This window comes from Simochromis diagramma, unplaced genomic scaffold (assembly GCF_900408965.1).
Source record: "Simochromis diagramma unplaced genomic scaffold, fSimDia1.1 OVJJ01000602.1, whole genome shotgun sequence".
NCBI lineage: Eukaryota > Metazoa > Chordata > Actinopteri > Cichliformes > Cichlidae > Simochromis > Simochromis diagramma.
Genome location: NW_024387040.1, coordinates 11,958,425 through 11,979,532, shown reverse-complemented (window position 1 = coordinate 11,979,532; position 21,108 = coordinate 11,958,425). Strand labels below are relative to the sequence as shown.

At 39.8% G+C, this 21,108-nt stretch overlaps 1 protein-coding gene across 3 annotated transcripts in view; it reads right to left on the bottom strand.

The window, feature by feature from the left end:
* The window catches only part of map3k15 (mitogen-activated protein kinase kinase kinase 15), a 28,671-nt gene extending 8,467 nt beyond the window's left edge, over positions 1-20,204 (bottom strand). Inside the window, exons 1-22 of one of the 3 annotated variants that reach the window (XM_040044273.1) lie at positions 19,696-20,204; positions 15,610-15,749; positions 15,369-15,392; positions 14,990-15,067; positions 13,863-14,056; positions 12,000-12,168; positions 11,737-11,843; positions 10,265-10,435; positions 10,064-10,176; positions 9,699-9,858; positions 9,226-9,376; positions 9,034-9,141; positions 8,169-8,218; positions 7,378-7,473; positions 7,129-7,216; positions 6,881-7,014; positions 6,249-6,376; positions 5,816-5,946; positions 4,583-4,688; positions 2,513-2,670; positions 2,197-2,380; positions 167-317 (exon numbers count right to left, since the gene is read on the bottom strand). In XM_040044273.1, the coding sequence (XP_039900207.1) occupies positions 167-317; positions 2,197-2,380; positions 2,513-2,670; positions 4,583-4,688; positions 5,816-5,946; positions 6,249-6,376; positions 6,881-7,014; positions 7,129-7,216; positions 7,378-7,473; positions 8,169-8,218; positions 9,034-9,141; positions 9,226-9,376; positions 9,699-9,858; positions 10,064-10,176; positions 10,265-10,435; positions 11,737-11,843; positions 12,000-12,168; positions 13,863-14,056; positions 14,990-15,067; positions 15,369-15,392; positions 15,610-15,749; positions 19,696-20,005 (2,951 nt within the window). In that variant the 5' untranslated portion in view covers positions 20,006-20,204. Of the gene's footprint in view, positions 1-166; positions 345-2,196; positions 2,381-2,512; positions 2,671-4,582; positions 4,689-5,815; positions 5,947-6,248; positions 6,377-6,880; positions 7,015-7,128; positions 7,217-7,377; positions 7,474-8,168; positions 8,219-9,033; positions 9,142-9,225; positions 9,377-9,698; positions 9,859-10,063; positions 10,177-10,264; positions 10,436-11,736; positions 11,844-11,999; positions 12,169-13,862; positions 14,057-14,989; positions 15,068-15,368; positions 15,393-15,609; positions 15,750-19,695 lie in introns of all 3 variants that reach the window. The other 2 variants (XM_040044272.1, XM_040044274.1) reach the window with 2 other exon arrangements.
* Between the last annotated feature and the right edge of the window lie 904 nt (positions 20,205-21,108).

Below are 21,108 nucleotides of genomic sequence, written 5' to 3'. Positions count from 1 at the left end.
TTTCACATGATCTGAGCTTCAGCACCAGCAGCAGGATTTCTTTGCGGAAACACATTGTTTCATTGCTCTAATAATTTGTAAAACAATATTTTAAAAGGAAACAGTTTTCTTAATGCCATCCGATCCCAGTCTGATGCAAAATCTCAGTATGTGGTTTCAGACACACCTCAGGTAGTTAGAACTGGGAGGTTTGAGCAGATTCTTGGAGCCAGAGCTTTTCCTCTTGTCAAAGAATATGTCGTGTTTTGCGTCGCAGTCGGGACTCACAGAGCCGTGCTCACTGCTGCTACTGCCAGCGGCCTCGCCTTGCACCTGCACTGGCAGGGAGATGTTAGGGATATAGTCTGAAGAATACATAAAAAGAAGAATAGGAATAAGACATGGGCAAGACAATTAAAACTTAATACACTCACACATAAGGACATTTTGTCCTTTACCCATACTCAACTTTATTATATGACTTTTTATGGCCATTCACCATTGCATTTCATCCTGCTACTTGTATCACACCATCAATAAAACCTAGTGACCCAGCTCCACTGGCAGCGATACATGCCTACTACCATAACACTGCCTCTACGATATTTTCCAGATATGCTTTGGATAATGCTGTTTCTCTCCTTCTCGACATATTTATCTTCCCATCATTCTGGTACAAGTTAATGTTAGTTTTCAGATTCAGATTCAGAAGACTTTATTTATCCCCAAGGGGCAATTACGGTAAGAGACTGACCTTGCCGACTGTACATACAATACACAAACATCACATTGGGGAGACAGGTCATGTCAAAACATTTTTTCCAAAACTGTACTGGCTCTTTTTTTGTTTATAAAATTCTGCAAAGTCTAATCAGGCGTTCTTGTTTTTTTAAATGTGTAACCAGGTGTTTGCGTCTTGCTTCGTCTGTATTTCAATTCACGAAAGTGTCACCTGATTGTAGAATTTGACAATAACACACATATTTTCTCAAGAGCAGTCTTGACTTGGTTAGTTAGGCTTTATTAGGAAAAAACATACAAATTTGACAGGTTTCTTTGGATTTTACAGGCTAATGATGGTCTCCCTCACATTCATTGGACTCTCTTTGGACTTCATATTGAAATTCTCAGTAAAAATCTGTCAAATGCACGTTCAACACTTTAACTCCAGCTCTTTTATTTGTGTAATTTGTCATGAAATAATGAGGGAACAGTCCTCACCTGGACATGAAACAGCCTCCCCGTCAACTGTCCAATTACTTTTTTGGCTCTGAGAATGAGGGACTATCTATAATTGACTGTAAATCTTAAACAGTTAATGTAATGCTTTTGTCAAACCCCTTGAATTAAAGCTTTAATCACATGATTTTTTTTTTTTAAATCCACTGTGGTGGTTGGTCAAATGTTGAGGGTTAGGGTAAGGAAGCCTAAATGCAATAATGTCATTTTCTGTGACATAGTGTGACCTTCACTGATTGGGTGGGAGTGTCACAGCCCAGGGTCAGTGACCCAGTGTTTTAAGTTTTGTATCATTACTGAATTTTGATTTTGTCATCGTTTATCTTTTCTAGTCTTTTGGGCTCTGTTTCTGTGACCGATGGATGGTTACGGTCAACTGTATCCTAGTCAAGTCTGTGTCTGTGATGTTTCCTGTTTTACTTTGAAAGTCTGTGTCCTATGTCAATGTATTGAGTTTTGCTTCATCTTGGTCTTGTCATGTCAGATTACTCCCAGCTGTGCTCTCCTCCTGTGTCTCATTCCCCTCGTTATCCCTCAGTGTATTTAAGCCCCGTGTTTCTCTTTGTCAGTGTTGCGTTGTCTGTTATCCATGTCATAGTCAATCATAGTCAGTCTGTTATTCGAGTCATCATGTATCATAGTTTCCTTAGTTTTCATGTTTCCATGTTTCCACCCGCCATCAGCCAAATAAAGGCTCGCTCTTTGTTTGAATTCAAGTTCTATTCTCCTGGGTCTGCATTTGGGTTCACATCTGAAAAGCACCGGCTGCTCAGCTGTGACAGTGAGAAATGTATGTGGTTTTATAACCTCACACAAAGGGAAGAAAAAACAGTTTGGATATTACTGGTTTCTCACCTGTATTTTTTAAATCAAATAGCACTACTATTTACATGAGCATCACAAAAACCATGCAGTAAAACCCATTTGGAAATGTGATGATATTTTTGTGGCGTTGTAGTAATGTCTGTTTGTATTTACCTGGTGATTTGAAGGCGATCTTACTCTTCTTGCCCTTGGTGTTGTGCCTGACAAAAGTGTCTCTGAGCAGGTCCAAGGCGATGGCCCTCTTGTGAGGGTCGGGCTCAAAGCAACGTAGAATAAATGACTTGGCCTCCTGTGACAAAGACTCCGGAATCTCTGGGTGAATTTTAAACATGCCAACCTGAAGTGAGAGACCACAGAGATTTAGTGTTAGAAGAAAATAAACATGTGTTTTGCAAATAACTGGATCGCTGAAGGCTGGAAAGGTTCATAAGTAAATACGCAAACTAACACAAATAAGCTCAGTGTCTACCTTAAACATGGCTGCCTGTGGTTCCCCCAGCTCATGAAAGGGAGGTTTCCCAGTGGCCATTTCTATAATGGTACATCCCAGGGACCAAATGTCAGCTGGTGCCCCATAGCCTCGAGGGCCCTTGTCAATTATTTCTGGAGCCATGTACTGCAAGGTACCTTCAAGTAGAGAAGTATATCGTGTAAGCATTTGCAACACAGAAAGAGATGCAAGAGAGTCAACAAATCCATTTTTACTTGCAAACCAAGACTATGAAGTAGCAAAAGGCTGCTTCTGTTAGCTAATATTTTTTTAACAGTGTATACCCTGACTGGACATTTTATTGCATGGCCTTGCACACAAAGTGCAATCTGAGGCGAAGATTAAAGATAGATAGATTTCAGAAGAATTTTATTTTGTCTCCCAGTCTGCTCAGAAATTCTGTGCAGATTGGCATTTGCTCCAAATGCTGATGTAAATAGAGAGCCAGCAAGAGCTATAAAAAAGGAGAGTGAGACAAGAGCAAGTGATGCTCCAGAGAAGAAACAGATAAGGAAACACACACACAGACAGCTCCTAATGAAAGGTAAACACCCTTCTGCCTCTGCTTGATTAGCTAATCTAATTACACACCTTGCTGGCTGCTGGAGAAGGCCAGATGGCCAATAAATGTGTATGTCAGTACATTCGCATGCACTCATGTGTCTCTCTGTTTCCATAGAGGCTGATTGTGGCTCTTGACATTTTGAAGGTCATTTGATATTTACACTCATAGTCTGAGAGTGAGCATATCTCAGACTCCATTTATGCATCTCAGACTGAATTAGTCTGTTTATGACAGGTCAGGGCTCGTGTGTCTTTTTGTGACATTGGAGTTAAAGAGAAATGAAATGGCTCATTGTGCATTTTTCTTCCAAGCAGAACGTTTTTAAGTTGTTCACGTCTGAGAACTTCGTGGGATTTGTGAGATTATTATATTATCGTTATACCCCTAATTAAAGATTGTGATATCATTGTGTAGTTTTAGTTTGCATTATTCTCCTGACTAAGAAGAAGGTGATAACTATTACAGTTATTAAACTGATTTGTATTACATTAGACTGCTGATTTATTGTGAATGAATGATATTGTTTTATGATGCATTATACTGCTGAGGTATAAGAAATACTGTCTGCAGAGAGTCATCACCTTATTTGTCTGAATAGAAAAGAACAGAACATACTGCACAGGAAGGCAAGATCATAATTTAGGCTCACTGAGAGAGAGAAAGAATGTGGATGTTTAGGTTTTATGACTAGGTGGAGGGGGGCTGAAGCTATAAGAATGTGAGAAAGCACTCAGACACTTCGAGATCAGACGGACTCATCTCCCATCCGGATGGTTTATGCTCATAAAGTGTTGAATTGTATGGAATAAAAGCTTGTTGATTGAGCATTTATACACAGAGTATTGTCCTTCCTTCAGCCCAAAGATCAAAAGAATTGGGAGCATTTAACAGATTACTGTTATTACAAACTTCAACTTAATCCCTGGGCTATTGTTTGAAATTTCTGTCAGTCATAGACAATGAACAGTTTAAATGGTTAACTAACAGCATAAACAAATGGTACATGAACAGCTTTGGGCTGTTAGCTACACAAAAACAGGTGAAATTAGTCACCAATAGCTGTTACATGGAGTAGCAGCTAAAAGTAGGGCATGAATGATTTTTAATAGTAAGCTAATACTTTTGAACAGTTTGAAGACTTGTGTGTTTGTGTACATTGCACATGGCTCTCAGGGTACATCAGATGAAACCACTGTGTTAAACTATATTCTAGCAATAATGACTCTTCTCACAGAGCAAAACTGACACAGGAAATATAATATGAATTGTTTTTTTATAGATATTGTAATATTGAAAGGCTGTTTCTTTTATTTAATGCCTTTGTAATCTCATTGTTTAGGTTTTAGGTATATTTCAGCATTTGTTTCTAGTTGTTTTTTGTTGGGTTTTTTTTTTAAATGTTTTTATGGGTTTTGATGGGTGTTTATATGTATTTTAAAACCTGTTGTAAAATTCAAATTCTGCAAGATGATCGAAAAGGTTACCTGTGAATGTTTCTGTACAGGGATTGACTCCTGCCAACCGTTTTGAGGTACCAAAGTCAGAGATCTTCAAGACACCACTGTAGGTGTTAACTAGCACATTATCACCCTAAAAAGAAACAAATGAGGAGAGATTTAAATGCATTGAACTATGTGGGTCATTATTATTTAAACTGAAGCCTACAGAATTATCACCAATTATCACCAAGTACTTCCCCATCAGTAATGGGGTTCCACGAGGCTCTATTCTTGGCCCTGTCATTGTTCCCACTGATCTTCAGTGCTGTTTCTTTCTAGTTGTTCTTTTTTTTTTTTTCTCTCCACCTATGTGATACATATGCATATGTGTGTGATTTGATAGGTTTCCCTGGAGTTCTGAGATTTTCTGAGGGGCATGCCCACTAACCCATTCTCATTGGATCTTTGGTCGGCCCACCTCGTCTACTAATTTCTCGCCTGCAGTACGAGGACCAGCTCTTCAGTTTTCCCATTTGTACACATTTATGGCTCTCAATGTCTCAGGTCCCTCTTGTGTGTCAGCTGTCAGCAGTCTCTTAGCCTCATTTCTAAAGTCATTCACCCATAAACCTACTTCTGATTTATCTGCTTGCTCACTCTCGACCAATTCAGAACACCTATGTCTCAGGCACGTCAAACTGACTGATGTATCTTAACATGAATGTACTTTTGCAGGCTCAGATGCCAACTAACACAGTCTCAGCTAAGAATGACCAAAGCTGACTAAAGACACCCTGAAAAAAATCCCTCCAGAAATGTGACATTGATGTAAAACAATAGGAAATCATGGCAGCTAACAGGTTGCAAGCTTATGAGAATAAGAGACAAAGTAGCCAAGTGGAAAAGTGTGCATCTTTGAGGACGAGAACCAACATGAGTGTCCAGTATGTGGTCGCCTTTGTGCATCAGACTTTGGCCTGAGATCCCACATGATGGTGCACAAATGAATGGTTTTAGGTTGGACTTGAGGACCACAATACTCGACCATATATGTCTCAGTCAGCAAGAAACTCGTTCATCCTATGTAATGCTCAATACTTTAATGTCTTTTCTTCCAGACAAGACAACTTTGTATCCACAAGCTCAAACCTAAGACTACTTGTAAATTTCTTTAAAAAATAATTTTAACTTGAAATTCAGTCATAATGACATTTCACTCTATAGAACTAACAGCTGTCTTCCTCAAAGATGTATCATGGCAGGCGGGGTTCCTTCTACCTTGATGTCTCGGTGGACGATCTGGTTTTCATGCAGGTATCGGAGACCTTCCAGAATTTGTCTGGTGTAGAAGATAATTGTTGCCTCCTTCAGAGGACCCCATTTCGACCGTAACAATGCAGACAGACTTCCTGGAGAAAAGAAAGAAGGCGTGTCCAAAGCCTATCTTAAAGGTGGAAAAACACCCAGCTAGTTAGACTAATTACCAACTCGGTGGTCATAAGCATATCTCTCTGGAACAGATGAGCTTTAGAGAAAACATCATTTAGACACAATATCTTATATGTTGTTTTTCTGCTTAAGACATTTTTTTTGCCTTTTCACTGAGGCTGAACTAGATGTATACTGCAGTAAGGCTACCCAATAGGAGGTAACACAAGACAGCTTCTATTACACAGAACTGTGTCTCTTTCTGTGGTTTGTACAAACATACCTCCAGGCACTTGTTCCATGAAGATCTTAATGTATCCATTCTCAGAAATGGAACCCAAATACTGAACAATGTTCCTGTGCTTCAGGTACTTGTGAAGAGCGATCTCTTCATGAAGGGGCTGAGAGTACCTGCCCACGGAAAAGAAAACAGACATCAGAAAAGACAAATTGCATTTCGTACCCTTGCTTTGTGTGTTATTTGTGTAGGTTCTGTTTTATCATTAACTACATTCACATTGGTATTAACACTGGAAATAACATTATCTGTTCATTGTCCAATAATCCAGACACATTTGCTGCAAAGTAAATTATTAAAAATTAAATACTGGTAAAACATTGCTGCAAGCTCCTATTTGTTTTTGTGTGATTTAAGTTCAACTGTAAAATAAAGACTATTTGCTCTTTGTGTTACTACAACATAATAAACTCTTAAATATACTAAATGCAATTACTGCATTTACTTTTATTTATGTGGAAGAAAAAAACTGAATTTGCCATGAGTTCTCCTTTCAGTAAAATTGAAATATTTTAATTATTATATATATATTAAGCAAATTTTATGCATTTCTTTTGTTTTGTCAGCTATACCAAAAAGACTTGGAACCATGAATGTAGGTTGGTAGGTCAACCTACCTGCTGTCTCTTTCGGGGATCTCTTTGATGGCAATTCGGACTTGGTTGCTGAGATCTCTCCCAGCATACACCACTCCGTAGGTGCCACGACCCAACACTACCCTTTCCCCTGTCTCATCGGTGTCATATTCATACTGTAGCACAGAAAAACAGGCATAGAAATTACATATTTGCCATATTTTACATTAAATATCTCACACACACACGTGTGTGTGTGTGTGTTAGCACACTTTCAAGCTCACACTGACCTCTAGCGTATCTCCATCACCCTCCCCCTCCAGCTCCACAGCATTCCCAGTACCATCAGATATCATCTCTTTCACCATGGAGCAGAACCTGAAACACATAACCAGACACAGACATTATTACAGTTATTTACAGTTCTAGGCCTTCAGATCACATCTGCGCATATAGTATGGAGTGTACAAACACAAACACGGACGGACACATGACAAACACACACCTACACAAACACATCTAGAGGTGTTTGTCCTCACCGACCGCACTGCTCCTCAGTAGAGAAATAGATCTGGAAGTCATCCGAGTTATCGTGGACGTAGAGGAAGCAGCAACGCTCATCGAACTTACTGATACTGCAGACAGAAGGGCCGCATTAGGCTGGGCACTGTTCTTTATTTTATTTAACTCTTCCTTATGCTTTATTTTATAACACAGTCCTTTTCACAGATGAAAGTAAATCTCATTAGCGTGCAAAAAACTTACATTTGCTCACAGTATAATAATAATACATGGATATAAATGAGTAATTTAGATTAGTAAGCAGGAGAGCAGACAATCAAATTGTGTTGAGGGATTGTATTCTAACACGAAAAAAAGTTGTTTTATTCTATAGCCAGACTTTTACCTGGATCGTCAAATTGTATTTAAGAGCATGGGTGATGGGGGGGGTTTTCACAGTAAGCACTGGCTATTAACCATGAGGAATGTCCTTACTGATATTTGCATTTTTTTTCTTTCTTCCTCCTCCGGTTGCACTGGGTAATTGAAGCTTTGCACAATACGTCACTGTTTTGAATATTGAGGCTGAACAGGTCAGCTGGAGATCCCTAATGATGTTCCTGGCAGCTAATTCTTCTGTTTACTTCATGTATTATGGATATAGCTGCAGGGAGCCACAATTTATATGCTTGTTTGCACCACTCCTAAGTTCCCTGAGTTACTACAATTGAAGCCCAGGCCCATAAAACCACAAGAGAAATTTGAATTGAACAAAAATGTACGTTTTCTATTTATTTCTATTTGTTTCCCAAACATGTCTCTTGTATACCTAATGCCTTTGATGGACATTGCAGTGAAGTTCCACTCATGAATACCTTTCTGTAACAAAAAACAGAAGTTAATCAATCAACAAATAACGTGTTTCAGCTCTAACATTTTGTTCCAGTAGGTTCTAGCAGGTAAATTAACAAATATGCATATAAGTATATGTTTCTGTCTACTTAGTTGGACGGCTCCAGCACTCTAGCATTTCTGAATTAGCATAGGTGAAGCAAATTTAGTTAATGCTGGCTCAGCTTTAAGTGTCTGCAACACATTTTTTCTTTTTTTTTCTACAATGATGAGTCAACAATCTTTAAACAGACTCCACATGGATGCAAAATAAAACTTGAATCCCAGAACTATCTGAGCCCAAACCTCCATGTACCCCTTACAAAAAAAATTAAAAATCAATGAAGCAGCATTATGTTCACCTGTCTTGAGATGTTTGACTACAATTAATGTGAAGTGTTATCAAACTTCGTTTCACTATAATGTGTTTGATCAGTGATCTGTGTAGCACTGCATGTTAAACAAAAGGCAAGATGTAGGCTAATTTAAATGCTGATATAGCATTTTGGTGGTTTTTGTTGTTTACTGGTAATACTGGTGGTACTTCACCCTGGTATACTCGGGTGCAATTAAAATACTGTGGACAAAATGAGGGTGCAATGAGTTTGTGTAATTACGTGTTATTCAGTCACAATATGTGATGGAAGATTTCACATCAAAGTTCCTTCTGTTTGCATACAAGTTGTCTGATTTAGTTTAAGTCATTCACCATTTTTAAATAATTTTTATTTAATATTTTGAATTTTTCCGAGCGGAGGACAATATTCCTAACAGGAAGATGATTAGATGGGCAATGCTCTGACCGTTTCAGCAGGAGAAACATGCCAGATGGAGACGTTCTTCTCTTCAGCCTCATTGTTGATAGACACATAGGACGGCTGGTAAACTTTGGTCGGTTCCAGAATCAGCACCTGTAAACACAAACACCAAAACATTTGATTTTGAACCCCTCAGTCATCATTTTTCAGCATGAATGCATGTATATGTTTACATACTGGAAACCGCAGTCTGTTGGTGGTGCACTGCGTGGCCTCGACGATGATGTCCATCCAGAAGTTGAGTTTCTCTCTCTGAGGAGAATGCTCCAAATTTTGCTTTTTAAACCTTTGGATCAGCTGTAAGTTCTGCACTACTGAACGCAAATACCTGGAAGAAAATACAACCAATTATAATCATTAAAATAAAAAGCATCACACTTACAATTCCTTGAAATTTTGTTTTCGTAAACTGTTTTTTTTTTTGTAGCATGTTTGGGCTTACTTAAATAAAAGAGTTGCATTATAAAAACAAATGTACTTTTGTAAGATGAATGTCCTGATACTTCACTACAACTATGAAAGCTGAATACATCTTTAAAAAATTGAGACCTGGGGATCAGAATGTGACCAAAATTTAAAACTAATCTTTATTATGAAAAACATGCATTGACATTGCAACTTTTATATATTTACAAGATCTTCTCTCTTACCAAACAGGTGGCTTCAGCTTGAAGAGCTTCTCTGCAGCCTGAGTAGCTTTAGGAATGTCACTCGCTAGCATGCTAACGGTGAAGAATTGGCCGACGTCCCAGTAGTTATTCATCTTTTCCAAGGAACCCTTGCGCCCCAACAGGCTGTTCAACCTCACCCCTGATTATAAGAAGACAAAAAGTGAACATTGTAATTGCAGTCTGATTGAAACTGAAGTGGCATGGTCTCAGCTGACTTTTGTACCACAGAAATATCAAGAAAAGGAGCTACTGAACGCAAACTGAATGCTGAAAATAAACAACTTAGGTGTTTCACATTGACTTGAGAGTCCGCTGAGAACAAATCAAAGGGGGAATCAGGTTACCTATTTTTCTGAGTTCCATGGAGCTCTCGAATTGCTGGCCAGCAACTATGAGGAGGACAGCTAGGTTAATACCCGAGTACAGAGTGGGCTGCAGCTCAAAGCCCTTTCTGTACCTGACAGGTGGAAGAGGAAATACAGATGAATACACACAAGGAAACAATAAGATGTGAATGAGATGCATTTATTTCTGTGTGTTCTCACCACTGAATGGCGTTGTCCCTGTTTTTAGTGTCTTTGCAGTCAGAGTCGAGAAAAATGTCCTTGTAGATTCGTCCACAGAGGCAGAACATGTCTGGTGCAGGATGTTCGCAGGACTGCAACACCTGCAGCATCACTCTGAGAGCCTGCTCCCTGTCTCCAGGAGCATTCCTCCTGCACGTACATGCACATGCACATGAAGGAAAACATTTTCATGAGACTGAGAAGTACACCTTTATTACTTCCATAGGAATTAAAAGTGCAAGTACCAGCCAGGTGTTGCTAATTAAATGCACTTGATAACTGATCATCAGCCTAACTACCTGCTCAAAAGCAGTTTGGGCAGTTTACTGGCCTGGAGTATTCGGGTGTGTGTTAACACAGGAGTGGCTGTTCTAGCAAATTCACCCTACGATCAGATCTTGTAATGTTTAGAGAAACTTCAAACAAAAAAACAAGAGCTACAGACTTTAAACACCTCGGTTAGCATGTTAAATGTTAAAGTTAATCACAGTACAATGAGAGAAAGCCTGAACAAGCTGCCTGGAGAAGGTATCTCTGCAGGACAGCTTAAGTTTGGAAAGTTCCATCTGAACAAACCGCAAGACCACCAGAACATTATCCTTTGGACAGACAAAAGCAAAGTGTAGATATGTGGTCATACTTGACATCACCACGTTTGGTTAAAACCAATCACAGCATATCAACATAAAGACTTTATATCAACTGTCAGCATGGTTGTGGAGGGGTGATGATGTGGGCTTGCTTTGCAGCCTCAAGACCTGGACAACTTGCAGTCATTGACTTGACCATGAACTTCTCTATATACCAAATCACTCTAGAGTAAGTGTGAGGTAACCTTCCAACAGCTAAAGCTTGGCTCAAGCAGGATTATGCAACAGAACAATAATCCTGAACACAGCAGAAAATTTACAACAGCATGGCTGAAAAAGAAAACAATCGAGGTGTTGCAAAAGTCCAGACTCCAATCTGACTGAAATACTGTGGGGGAACCTTAAGAGAGCTGTGTATAAACAAGTGCCTGTAAACCTCAATGAACAAAAGCAACATTAAAGAAAATGTAAAAGAAGGCTGAGCCAAAATCCCTCTATAATGCTGTGAAAGGCTAAAACGTCATACAGAAAATGAAGACTTCAAGTTATTGCTGCTAAAGTTGTTAAATCATACAGTATACTTAATTTTCCCTGAACAACAAAAATGTATTTTCCACAGAATGCTATACTTGTGGTCTGTTGCATTTTTGACATGCAGTTGCTACATTTTTAGCTCCTGATATCACCACACTACATATTTTATGGTGCATTTTATATGATATGTTAGAATGAATGTCCTCAGTGAAATAAAGGCACAAAAAACAAAAATGTGGGATCCCTAAAAATAATTAAAGAAGATAAATCTGCTTTACCACAGGGTTTGGGCATTGCAATGTTCAGTTTCATTCAGCTGCTGCGTACCTGTTCAGGGCAAAGGAGTAATGAAACTGGATCATGGGCTGGGTAGCCAGATCACATGTTGGCAGCATCTCCAGAGTCTGCACCAGTTTCACCATGGCATCATAGTCCTGGTTGTCAGAGAAGCCACAAAAGGGGCATTAAATTTAAACCTAATGATAATGCATTTAGAATATAAATGTCATTCTGAACTTCAGTCTGTAATAACTTTTAAGAAGTTCCCAGCTGATAGAAAGAAATGAAGGTCATGTTTGATGTGTTTGTACCTGTATATCTCTGTAGGAAAACAGCAGGTTCATGACAATGTCCTGTGTTAGGACCTCTGTGTTATCAATTCGGAGTTTAATGCGTGAAAGCTCCTTAGCCAGCTCCTCTCCCTGGTACTTCTCCCTAGCCTTCCTGATGTCGTTGAGCAGGGTGTCCTTAAAGGAAGCACTATATGTACACAGACAAGGAACAGAGGAAGAAAAGAAGCTTTCATTTTAATGTTGATCTAAAGCACAATTTTTGACCTGAAACTTTAGTGGACCACCCCTTATTTTGCAGCAAACAGACATTACTTAATAGTAATCTCATCAAAACAGTGAGTGCTAATGGTCAGTTAGTAGTACTAACAAAAAGCTATGAACAATGATCCTCACTATAGACTCCGACAGTCGGAATACTGCATTGTGCAAAACAAATGCATGGAACATCCCTAGAATAATTACCTCCAACTCCTTTTTAATTTTATTTCTAAAGCACCTAACATCACAAAATGCTTCACGACAAAATACCAGAAGATAAAAACAAAAGGTAGCCAAACACAAGTCTAAAAAGATTCGTTTTTAGCTGTTTTGTAATAGAAAACACCGAGTCCACCTATCACAAGCTCAGAAGGAGCTTTTCAGAGTCTGGGGGTTACTGTTGGAAAAGCTCTGTCTCATCAGCTTTTAGCCTTGTATGATGCACAGCTAGCAGGCCCTGCTCAGATGACCTCAGGGACGTGCTGGAGACAAAAGGATGTAAAGGTTCACTGATGTAAGCTGGTGCTTGAAGCACCTTAAGTTAAAACCAGAATCTTAAAATGGACTCTGAAGTTAATGGGGAGACAGTGCTGCTGAGTCAGCAAGGGTGTGACGTAAGTACTCGGAAGACATTGTGTGAGGCGTCATAGCAGGTTTTGCTTAAACAAGCAAAGAATGAATCACAGTAATACAGAAGGGATGAAATCTGCTTGAGTTTCAGTGCAGAGTGTGCCCTTACACACGACATTGGAGGTGGAAATTTTGACACAGATTTCTGTTATAACCTAATATTTCTTGTGAACAGGCTATTTTTGTTCATGCTTTAAGATGAAGATGATACATTTACCAGTGACAACTCATTTAACCAGTGTTGACACAGCAAATGACTCATTTTAAAAGTAAATATTAAGTTAATTTGAGATTAAGCTGATGTTCCAACACTTTGCAATATATTTAACATTTATTTTTCCAGAACACACCAAATAAAGCACTTTTATTGTACTGTAATAACATACTATACTTAAGTATGTTATTCAGATGGTGTTTTGTAAATTCTGTCTTACGTTATTACTTTACACTTCCGTTTTACTACATTTCATAACTAAGTATGGCACCACATTTAGCTGAAAGCCTATATTACTCCTTACTTAGTAGTTTGTTTGTTTGTTTTTTGGGTGGGGGGCAGGGGGGGGCGGGGGGGGTGCTTTTCTTGTAAATGACTGTGAGGTGCTGTTTCCGCCAAGCTCCAGAAGGGAAGGTGGGGCGGACATGAAGCACTGTTAGGTGGTTGACTGACACAGTATTGACTAATCAACCTCTGATTTCCTATGAAATGGGAACTTGATGCAACACACACACACACACACACACACACACACACACACACACACGAGAGAGAGAGAGAGAGAGAGAGAGAGAGAGAGAGAGAGAGAGAGAGAGAGAGGCTGTGTTTTGAGCTAAAGACAAGAAGGGTTTGATTTTTAAGCACACATAGCTGTTACGTTGGTTGTGTGAGTACAGCAAAAATAAACATAGTTGCACTTTACAGTCTACATCTGCGTCTGTACTGGGAAACCATGATAGTGGGATTACAGCAGCCCCTTGTTTTCACTTGTATCTCACCAGGATGTTACGTGGATGTCCTTCAGCAGGCTGGTGAAGCGGTCGGTCAGGGGATCGCACAGTGGGCCCAGCAGGTTATCCCAGTTGGGCTGCATGTACTCGCTTGCCCTCCGTTGGGCATCGCTTTCACAGCACATATACTCGTGGTTAGGGGTGACTATGTAGGGGATGAAGTAGTAGTTACCACTGGATGCCTAGAAAGAGAGGAGAGAAGGTTTAATTACAAGTTGTTTACAGAAAGAAAAGCACTTTGACAGCTTTGTGCAAATGCCAGGTGTAAAAGAAGTCCAGGTGGAGAGAGATAAGGAGGTGAGAGTAGGGATTAGAGTGATTAATGAGAGGATCAGTGCACCACTGAGACTGTTTGGTAGCATCATACTACATCAGTGAAGGTTTCCAGAAGTAATAAGCCTCATGTACCAAGAACCACCTAACACTCTCTAACCTCTGCCTCTTCTTCCAGCTTTGCATATGAACAAATGTGATTACCTTTAAATCTGAAATTGAAATGATAAGCTTTGCACGTACAAAAGCATTTGGCAAAGCATTTCAGGACTGACAAATCTTACACGCACTGCTGACTGTCTTTTTGTTGTGTTCATTCTTAAAACATATATTTCTACATCTTTTATTTAACAACTATATCACTAGATTTGTAGTTATATAGTATGGTCGTCACAGCACCACACATCATTTTAAAGCAGTCACCATCATGATTTCATGCATCGAACGACAGCACTTTAGGCCACAGCAACTAGCTGCTTCTGATTTACACTTGTAAGTTTCTCCTGTTAAACTCTGTTCAGTTATTTTCAGTGAGGATTGTTTCACAAACACTTTTTAGGTAAATTCCCCACAGTGGGATTAAATGCAATTCCATGATTCTTTCTGAGATGATGCAAATTTAATTTACCGGTAGTGCAAAAACGCACATGCATCCAGCACTCTTAAAGCATGCTATAGCTGATTATCCATTGCTTCCTTTGTGTTGTTAGGGGCTTTAATCTGTTATCCACACAACATCCCAGGGAGAGGTCATTGTTTTCCAGCCTCACTTCCTTGTCTGTTAGTATTATCAGTCAACTAGGGAATATCCCAGCATGCCTTGATGCAGGCCTGATACCTACTTTATTTCTCAGACCAGAGCCTCTGTATTCTGGAGGCAACTGAACCCAGGGAAAACCTAACGGTGGAGGACGAGCAGCCTACTCCACACACAAACACACATATACACAAAGAAGACAGCGTGCATACAGTGAAGGTCAGTTTCTAGGAAAACTAACAAGTAATATGACTCTCGTTCTCGAGCCGGCCATTCATGATTTAACATGTGTGTACTTGTACACAATGTGTGTGAGAGTGAGTGTGTGTGTATATATATATGCATTCCTGTCTGCATTTCTGCATGGGGGTGAACGGTATCTGCCAGGAATATTCCTCTAGAAATAGAAACAGATGGTGTGCACACAGAAATCTTTACAAAACATGCACACATAAGAAACTTACTGTGTTTTTCTGTGCCACCATGTCCTGTGCGGAGATAAAGAGCACGTGAGAATATGTTTCCAGACTTTCGGACAGTGACATAGTGTATTATTCCTGAATTGCTATTTTAAACAGCTGGTAGGACTGACTGTACGACATGTTAGTCTGTAAATAACACAGCAGATCATTTTGTCCCAAGGAGACGTAAAAGAATGGTGTCCATGAACACTAGTTACACTGATGGGAGAGTGTGCATGTGTACCTTCAGTGACTGGGCAGTGTCGGGGTCGGTGTCATGGTATAGGATGACATTGTTGGCCATGTCAAAGCTCTCCCTCACACCCAGGTGGTAAAACAAGGAGGGCTGCCGACACACATCGCTCATATCCACGACTGCAATGTCTGTAAGGAGGAGATGATGGAGGAGACAACATAAGAGCATAGCTCTTTAACATTGATGCAATTTGCAGAGGTGACAAATGAGCTGAGTTTGAAATACATCTGCCTTTGAGTTTTGTGCTGCATCTGCCCCGTGATCTTTGGCCTCGTTAAATGTGGGAAATGTTTTGAGTGGAGTTGAAAACAAAAGAAACAAGAAGAGACACAGTTGGGAGCTCTCCCATTGAAAGATATGAGCATGAACAAGAACATACATGATGGAAGACATTGGTATTCATTGAATGTTATCCTTTCCTAGAAATCTTTTTTTTATTTCATTTCTAGGAAACAACACCCACTCACCCATGAGAGCCTCCTGCATAGAAGAATCTCAGTATATGAGTCAGTTAAAGGCAAGTACAGACAATTATGCTGACTTGAAAATCCACATTTTTTTCTACTGAAGCTCAGAGGTAATAACAACATGCCCTCAGTCTGCCGCCAAGTTTTATATCCTCTCGGGCCTACCTATAGGGAGTGCAGAATTATTAGGCAAGTTGTATTTTTGAGGAATAATTTTATTATTGAACAACAACCATGTTCTCAATGAACCCAAAAAACTCATTAATATCAAAGCTGAATGTTTTTGGAAGTAGTTTTTAGTTTGTTTTTAGTTTTAGCTATTTTAGGGGGATATCTGTGTGTGCAGGTGACTATTACTGTGCATAATTATTAGGCAACTTAACAAAAAACAAATATATACCCATTTCAATTATTTATTTTTACCAGTGAAACCAATATAACATCTCCACATTCACAAATATACATTTCTGACATTCAAAAACAAAACAAAAACAAATCAGCGACCAATATAGCCACCTTTCTTTGCAAGGACACTCAAAAGCCTGCCATCCATGGATTCTGTCAGTGTTTTGATCTGTTCACCATCAACATTGCGTGCAGCAGCAACCACAGCCTCCCAGACACTGTTCAGAGAGGTGTACTGTTTTCCCTCCTTGTAAATCTCACATTTGATGATGGACCACAGGTTCTCAATGGGGTTCAGATCAGGTGAACAAGGAGGCCATGTCATTAGTTTTTCTTCTTTTATACCCTTTCTTGCCAGCCACGCTGTGGAGTACTTGGACGCGTGTGATGGAGCAGTGTCCTGCATGAAAATCATGTTTTTCTTGAAGGATGCAGACTTCTTCCTGTACCACTGCTTGAAGAAGGTGTCTTCCAGAAACTGGCAGTAGGACTGGGAGTTGAGCTTGACTCCATCCTCAACCCGAAAAGGCCCCACAAGCTCATCTTTGATGATACCAGCCCAAACCAGTACTCCACCTCCACCTTGCTGGCGTCTGAGTCGGACTGGAGCTCTCTGCCCTTTACCAATCCAGCCACGGGCCCATCCATCTGGCCCATCAAGACTCACTCTCATTTCATCAGTCCATAAAACCTTAGAAAAACCAGTCTTGAGATATTTCTTGGCCCAGTGTTGACGTTTCAGCTTGTGTGTCTTGTTCAGTGGTGGTCGTCTTTCAGCCTTTCTTACCTTGGCCATGTCTCTGAGTATTGCACACCTTGTGCTTTTGGGCACTCCAGTGATGTTGCAGCTCTGAAATATGGCCAAACTGGTGGCAAGTGGCATCTTGGCAGCTGCACGCTTGACTTTTCTCAGTTCATGGGCAGTTATTTTGCGCCTTGGTTTTTCCACACGCTTCTTGCGGCCCTGTTGACTATTTTGAATGAAACGCTTGATTGTTCGATGATCACGCTTCAGAAGCTTTGCAATTTTGAGACTGCTGCATCCCTCTGCAAGATATCTCACTATTTTTGACTTTTCTGTGCCTGTCAAGTCCTTCTTTTGACCCATTTTGCCAAAGGAAAGGACGTTGCCTAATAATTATGCACACCTGATATAGGGTGTTGATGTCATTAGACCACACCGCTTCTCATTACAGAGATGCACATCACCTAATATGCTTAATTGGTAGTAGGCTTTCGAGCCTATACAGCTTGGAGTAAGACAACATGCATGAAGAGGATGATGTGGACAAAATACTCATTTGCCTAATAATTCTGCACTCCCTGTACTATGCTTGCAGGGCATCTGAGGGGACTAAAACTTATACATGTGCCTGGGTCTTCCTCAGCTGAGTTGTGTTGCTGCCTAGTATAAATAGCTCGCAATTAAAGAAGAGCTCAGGTTTCGTTCCCCCTAAAAATAGGAGCTTTCAAAGGCATCATCTTTTCATAATGGAGACAGAATTATGAAATAAGTGACTGAAAATTATTTGGGGAACATTGATCGATTTATGGTGAGATTTTAATATATTTAACCATTAACAACAACAGGTGTCAGCTGAGTTAGCAAATAAATAAACAAGAATTAATGTCAACTCACAAGGCTCACTAAGATCACTATTGTCAACTGCTGTCTTGGATTCATACAAATGAGTTTAAATGTTGTAATCATCAGCATCCAAAGCCAGTAATATAAGAGCGTTCAAGTGCATATTTTCGGTCATTTGCTTGTTAATAGCCTGAGTGGCTCCATATTTCACTGGTTTACATATTTGCCCAACAAGAATCTGTACCATTTCTTTAGGATTGTATCAGGATATCTGAGGTTTCAGAAACCTCCAAAATCAAACATGTAGCACTATTACTACAATTAGATCTCATCTGAATAAGAAAGCAGCTCAACAAGTTGTGCAGAATTATATGTGTGAACATACAGAAAAGCTTTCACTATTGTGCTGCAAACTTGGTAGCCCATGACAGACCTTTTTTAGTGATAACTTTTTCTATTAGTACATTCCTACTGCTGGAAAGATTAGAGCTTGAGTATGTGTATAGTATGTGCATAGGATAAAGGGTGCAAAAAGGAAGAAGTACCTCTACAAAACACAAAGTTACTGCATTCAAAATATTATTGAAGTACAGAAGTAGAGTCAGGTATGTATTTGATTAAAAAATATAAGCATATATACCCAACTGCTGTAATTTTAGTACTTTAGTATAACTTTGAGACATCTATCATTTGTATGAACCTATTTGCAAAAGATAAGTCATGTAATACGAGGCTACAAGTTTACAAGTAAATTACTGACTACTGAAAAAACCTACTAGTGTTGCGAAATCACAGTCCAGGGTAGTAATGCTGCACAGTCATGCTGCACTATAACAGTGATCTCACTGCATAGCTTACAATAAACTTACAACTGTTGTAACACAACAGTCAGGAACCACTCACAAGCTATTACGCAACTTAACCCCTGATTTAATAAAAACATATTATTAGTGCTAATGAATCAAAGCATGTGGTTTAAGAGGAATTAACATAGATTACTTAGCTAAAAGTACTCTGATCATACCATAGTCTTGCAAGCATGAGTCTTATTTATCCTACCTGCTGGAGTATGTTGCAGTGTATGTTAAGGTTCAGCTCTTGCTTTATGTCTATACTAGTTTATTCTACAGTGTGTTCACACTGTGGTGGAGATAAAATATCTTGAGTAATTTCAATTTAAGTTAAATTGAAGAAGTTCAGTTTAACCTCTTTTTTCACTTTTTATTTCGACACTTATGTAGTATCATTTTTATTTACCACTTGTGTACTTACTTCGAATATTTGTTTATATTCCATTTTATTTTTATCATTGTGTATTGGTACCTCTTCCACCATCAAGATTACATGCTACCCAAACACCAATACAGGTACGTGTCTCATCATGTGACCACCACAACCAGAATTACTGTAAGAACAAAAAAAAGCTTTCCCGACAGCAATAAGGAAAAGAAGAATAGTCTGCATGATAGATAGATAGATAGATAGATAGATAGATAGAGTTTTATATGAGCTGCTTAGTTAGTTTTAATAATAAAAAGTTTTCGCACACTTGCAGTTAGAAGTCTGACTTGTGCAAACCTGCCCTCCCTCTTGTGTAACTTTCCTGTGAAGTACCTGCATCATAGAAACTGTCCAGTACTGATGTTTCTCCAAAGTCCAACCTTCCGAAGGTGACGGTGGTGAGCAGGGCGCTCTCCGAATCACAGGCTCTCTGCAAACACTGCAGCGCTCCGGACTCCGGGCTGCTCGCCATCACCGACTTAAGCCCATCGTTCAGGACGTAGACGACCCGCAGAGAGCGCTGCTTAGTCGGTGGACTGGGGCTGGACACGTCGCCCCTCTCTCGGTCCCGCTCCACCACACACACCCCAGCTGTGTGGTCTCCCCCCATGTCCGACGCCGGTGCGCTCTGCCCGGTTTCCATATCGAGAACCTGGAAAGTGACTTCTTCTCCGCTTGATATCAACCACCCTCTTTATTCTCTTTGCGCCTTTCGTTTTCTCCTCCTCTCGCTCTCACTGGTGGCACACCTGTCCTGGCATGAGAGCACGTCTGAGTCTGTCTCCTTGCATCTCCGCCTCATTAACTCATATCATCTGACGATTATCTCGCACCAAGACGTCCGCTTCATCCAGACTGGATCTGACTGGATCCCCGAGAGAGAAAGAGAAGGAGGAGGAGGAAATGTGGTGAGAAAAATACACTCAGAAGTTGGAATATTCCCTTTTGGCTCGAGCCAAAAGTACCAGAGTACAGCTGATCAGCTGTACTCTGGTATGAAGTTTTCCACTGGCGAATAAACTCTGGTCCTGTCAGTCTAGGAAACGTTATCAGAGTGTTCCCGTTAGTCTAAATATATGACAGCGTGTCCTTTTGGTCACCTCCTCTGCCCACCGCGTAAATAAGCTATGTTATTCTCAGTTATGATTTCAAACAGCATAGAATATCGTGTGATGTGACTGTTTTTTCAGCTTTAGTTATCCTTCTGGCTCCTTCTAAGTTTCTCTCCAGAGAAGAAGTTTGTCTGATTTCCAAATATATGCCCAAGATTTAAGTAGTGGCCAATTAGAGAGGACTTTGTGCACTTTGTGAGAATTATATGTGCACGGCCTCCTGGTTAGTCTCCATTAGGGACTAGTGCCGTCTTAATGTTTAACCGCAGAGGCTGTCAGAGGCCATTCATCACATGACGGAGAGGACAGATGCAACAGATACACGTCTTCCCAAATTAGCATCATTAGATAACAACTGGCTATTGGGTATGAATGTTTCTTTAAGGATCCTAATTGCGGTAACATTAAGTGTAATGTTAGAGTTACTGTGTTTTATAAGTTGTGAGATTGTTATATTATCTTATGCCATGTATACCTCTAATTAAAGATTGTGAAATCATTATGTAGTTTTAGGTTACATTTTACTCCTGACTTAGAAGAAGGTTGCTGATTTATTGTGAATGAATTACATTGTTTTATGATGCATTATACTGCCGATTTATAAGAAATAGTGTTTTCAGAGAATCATGGCCTT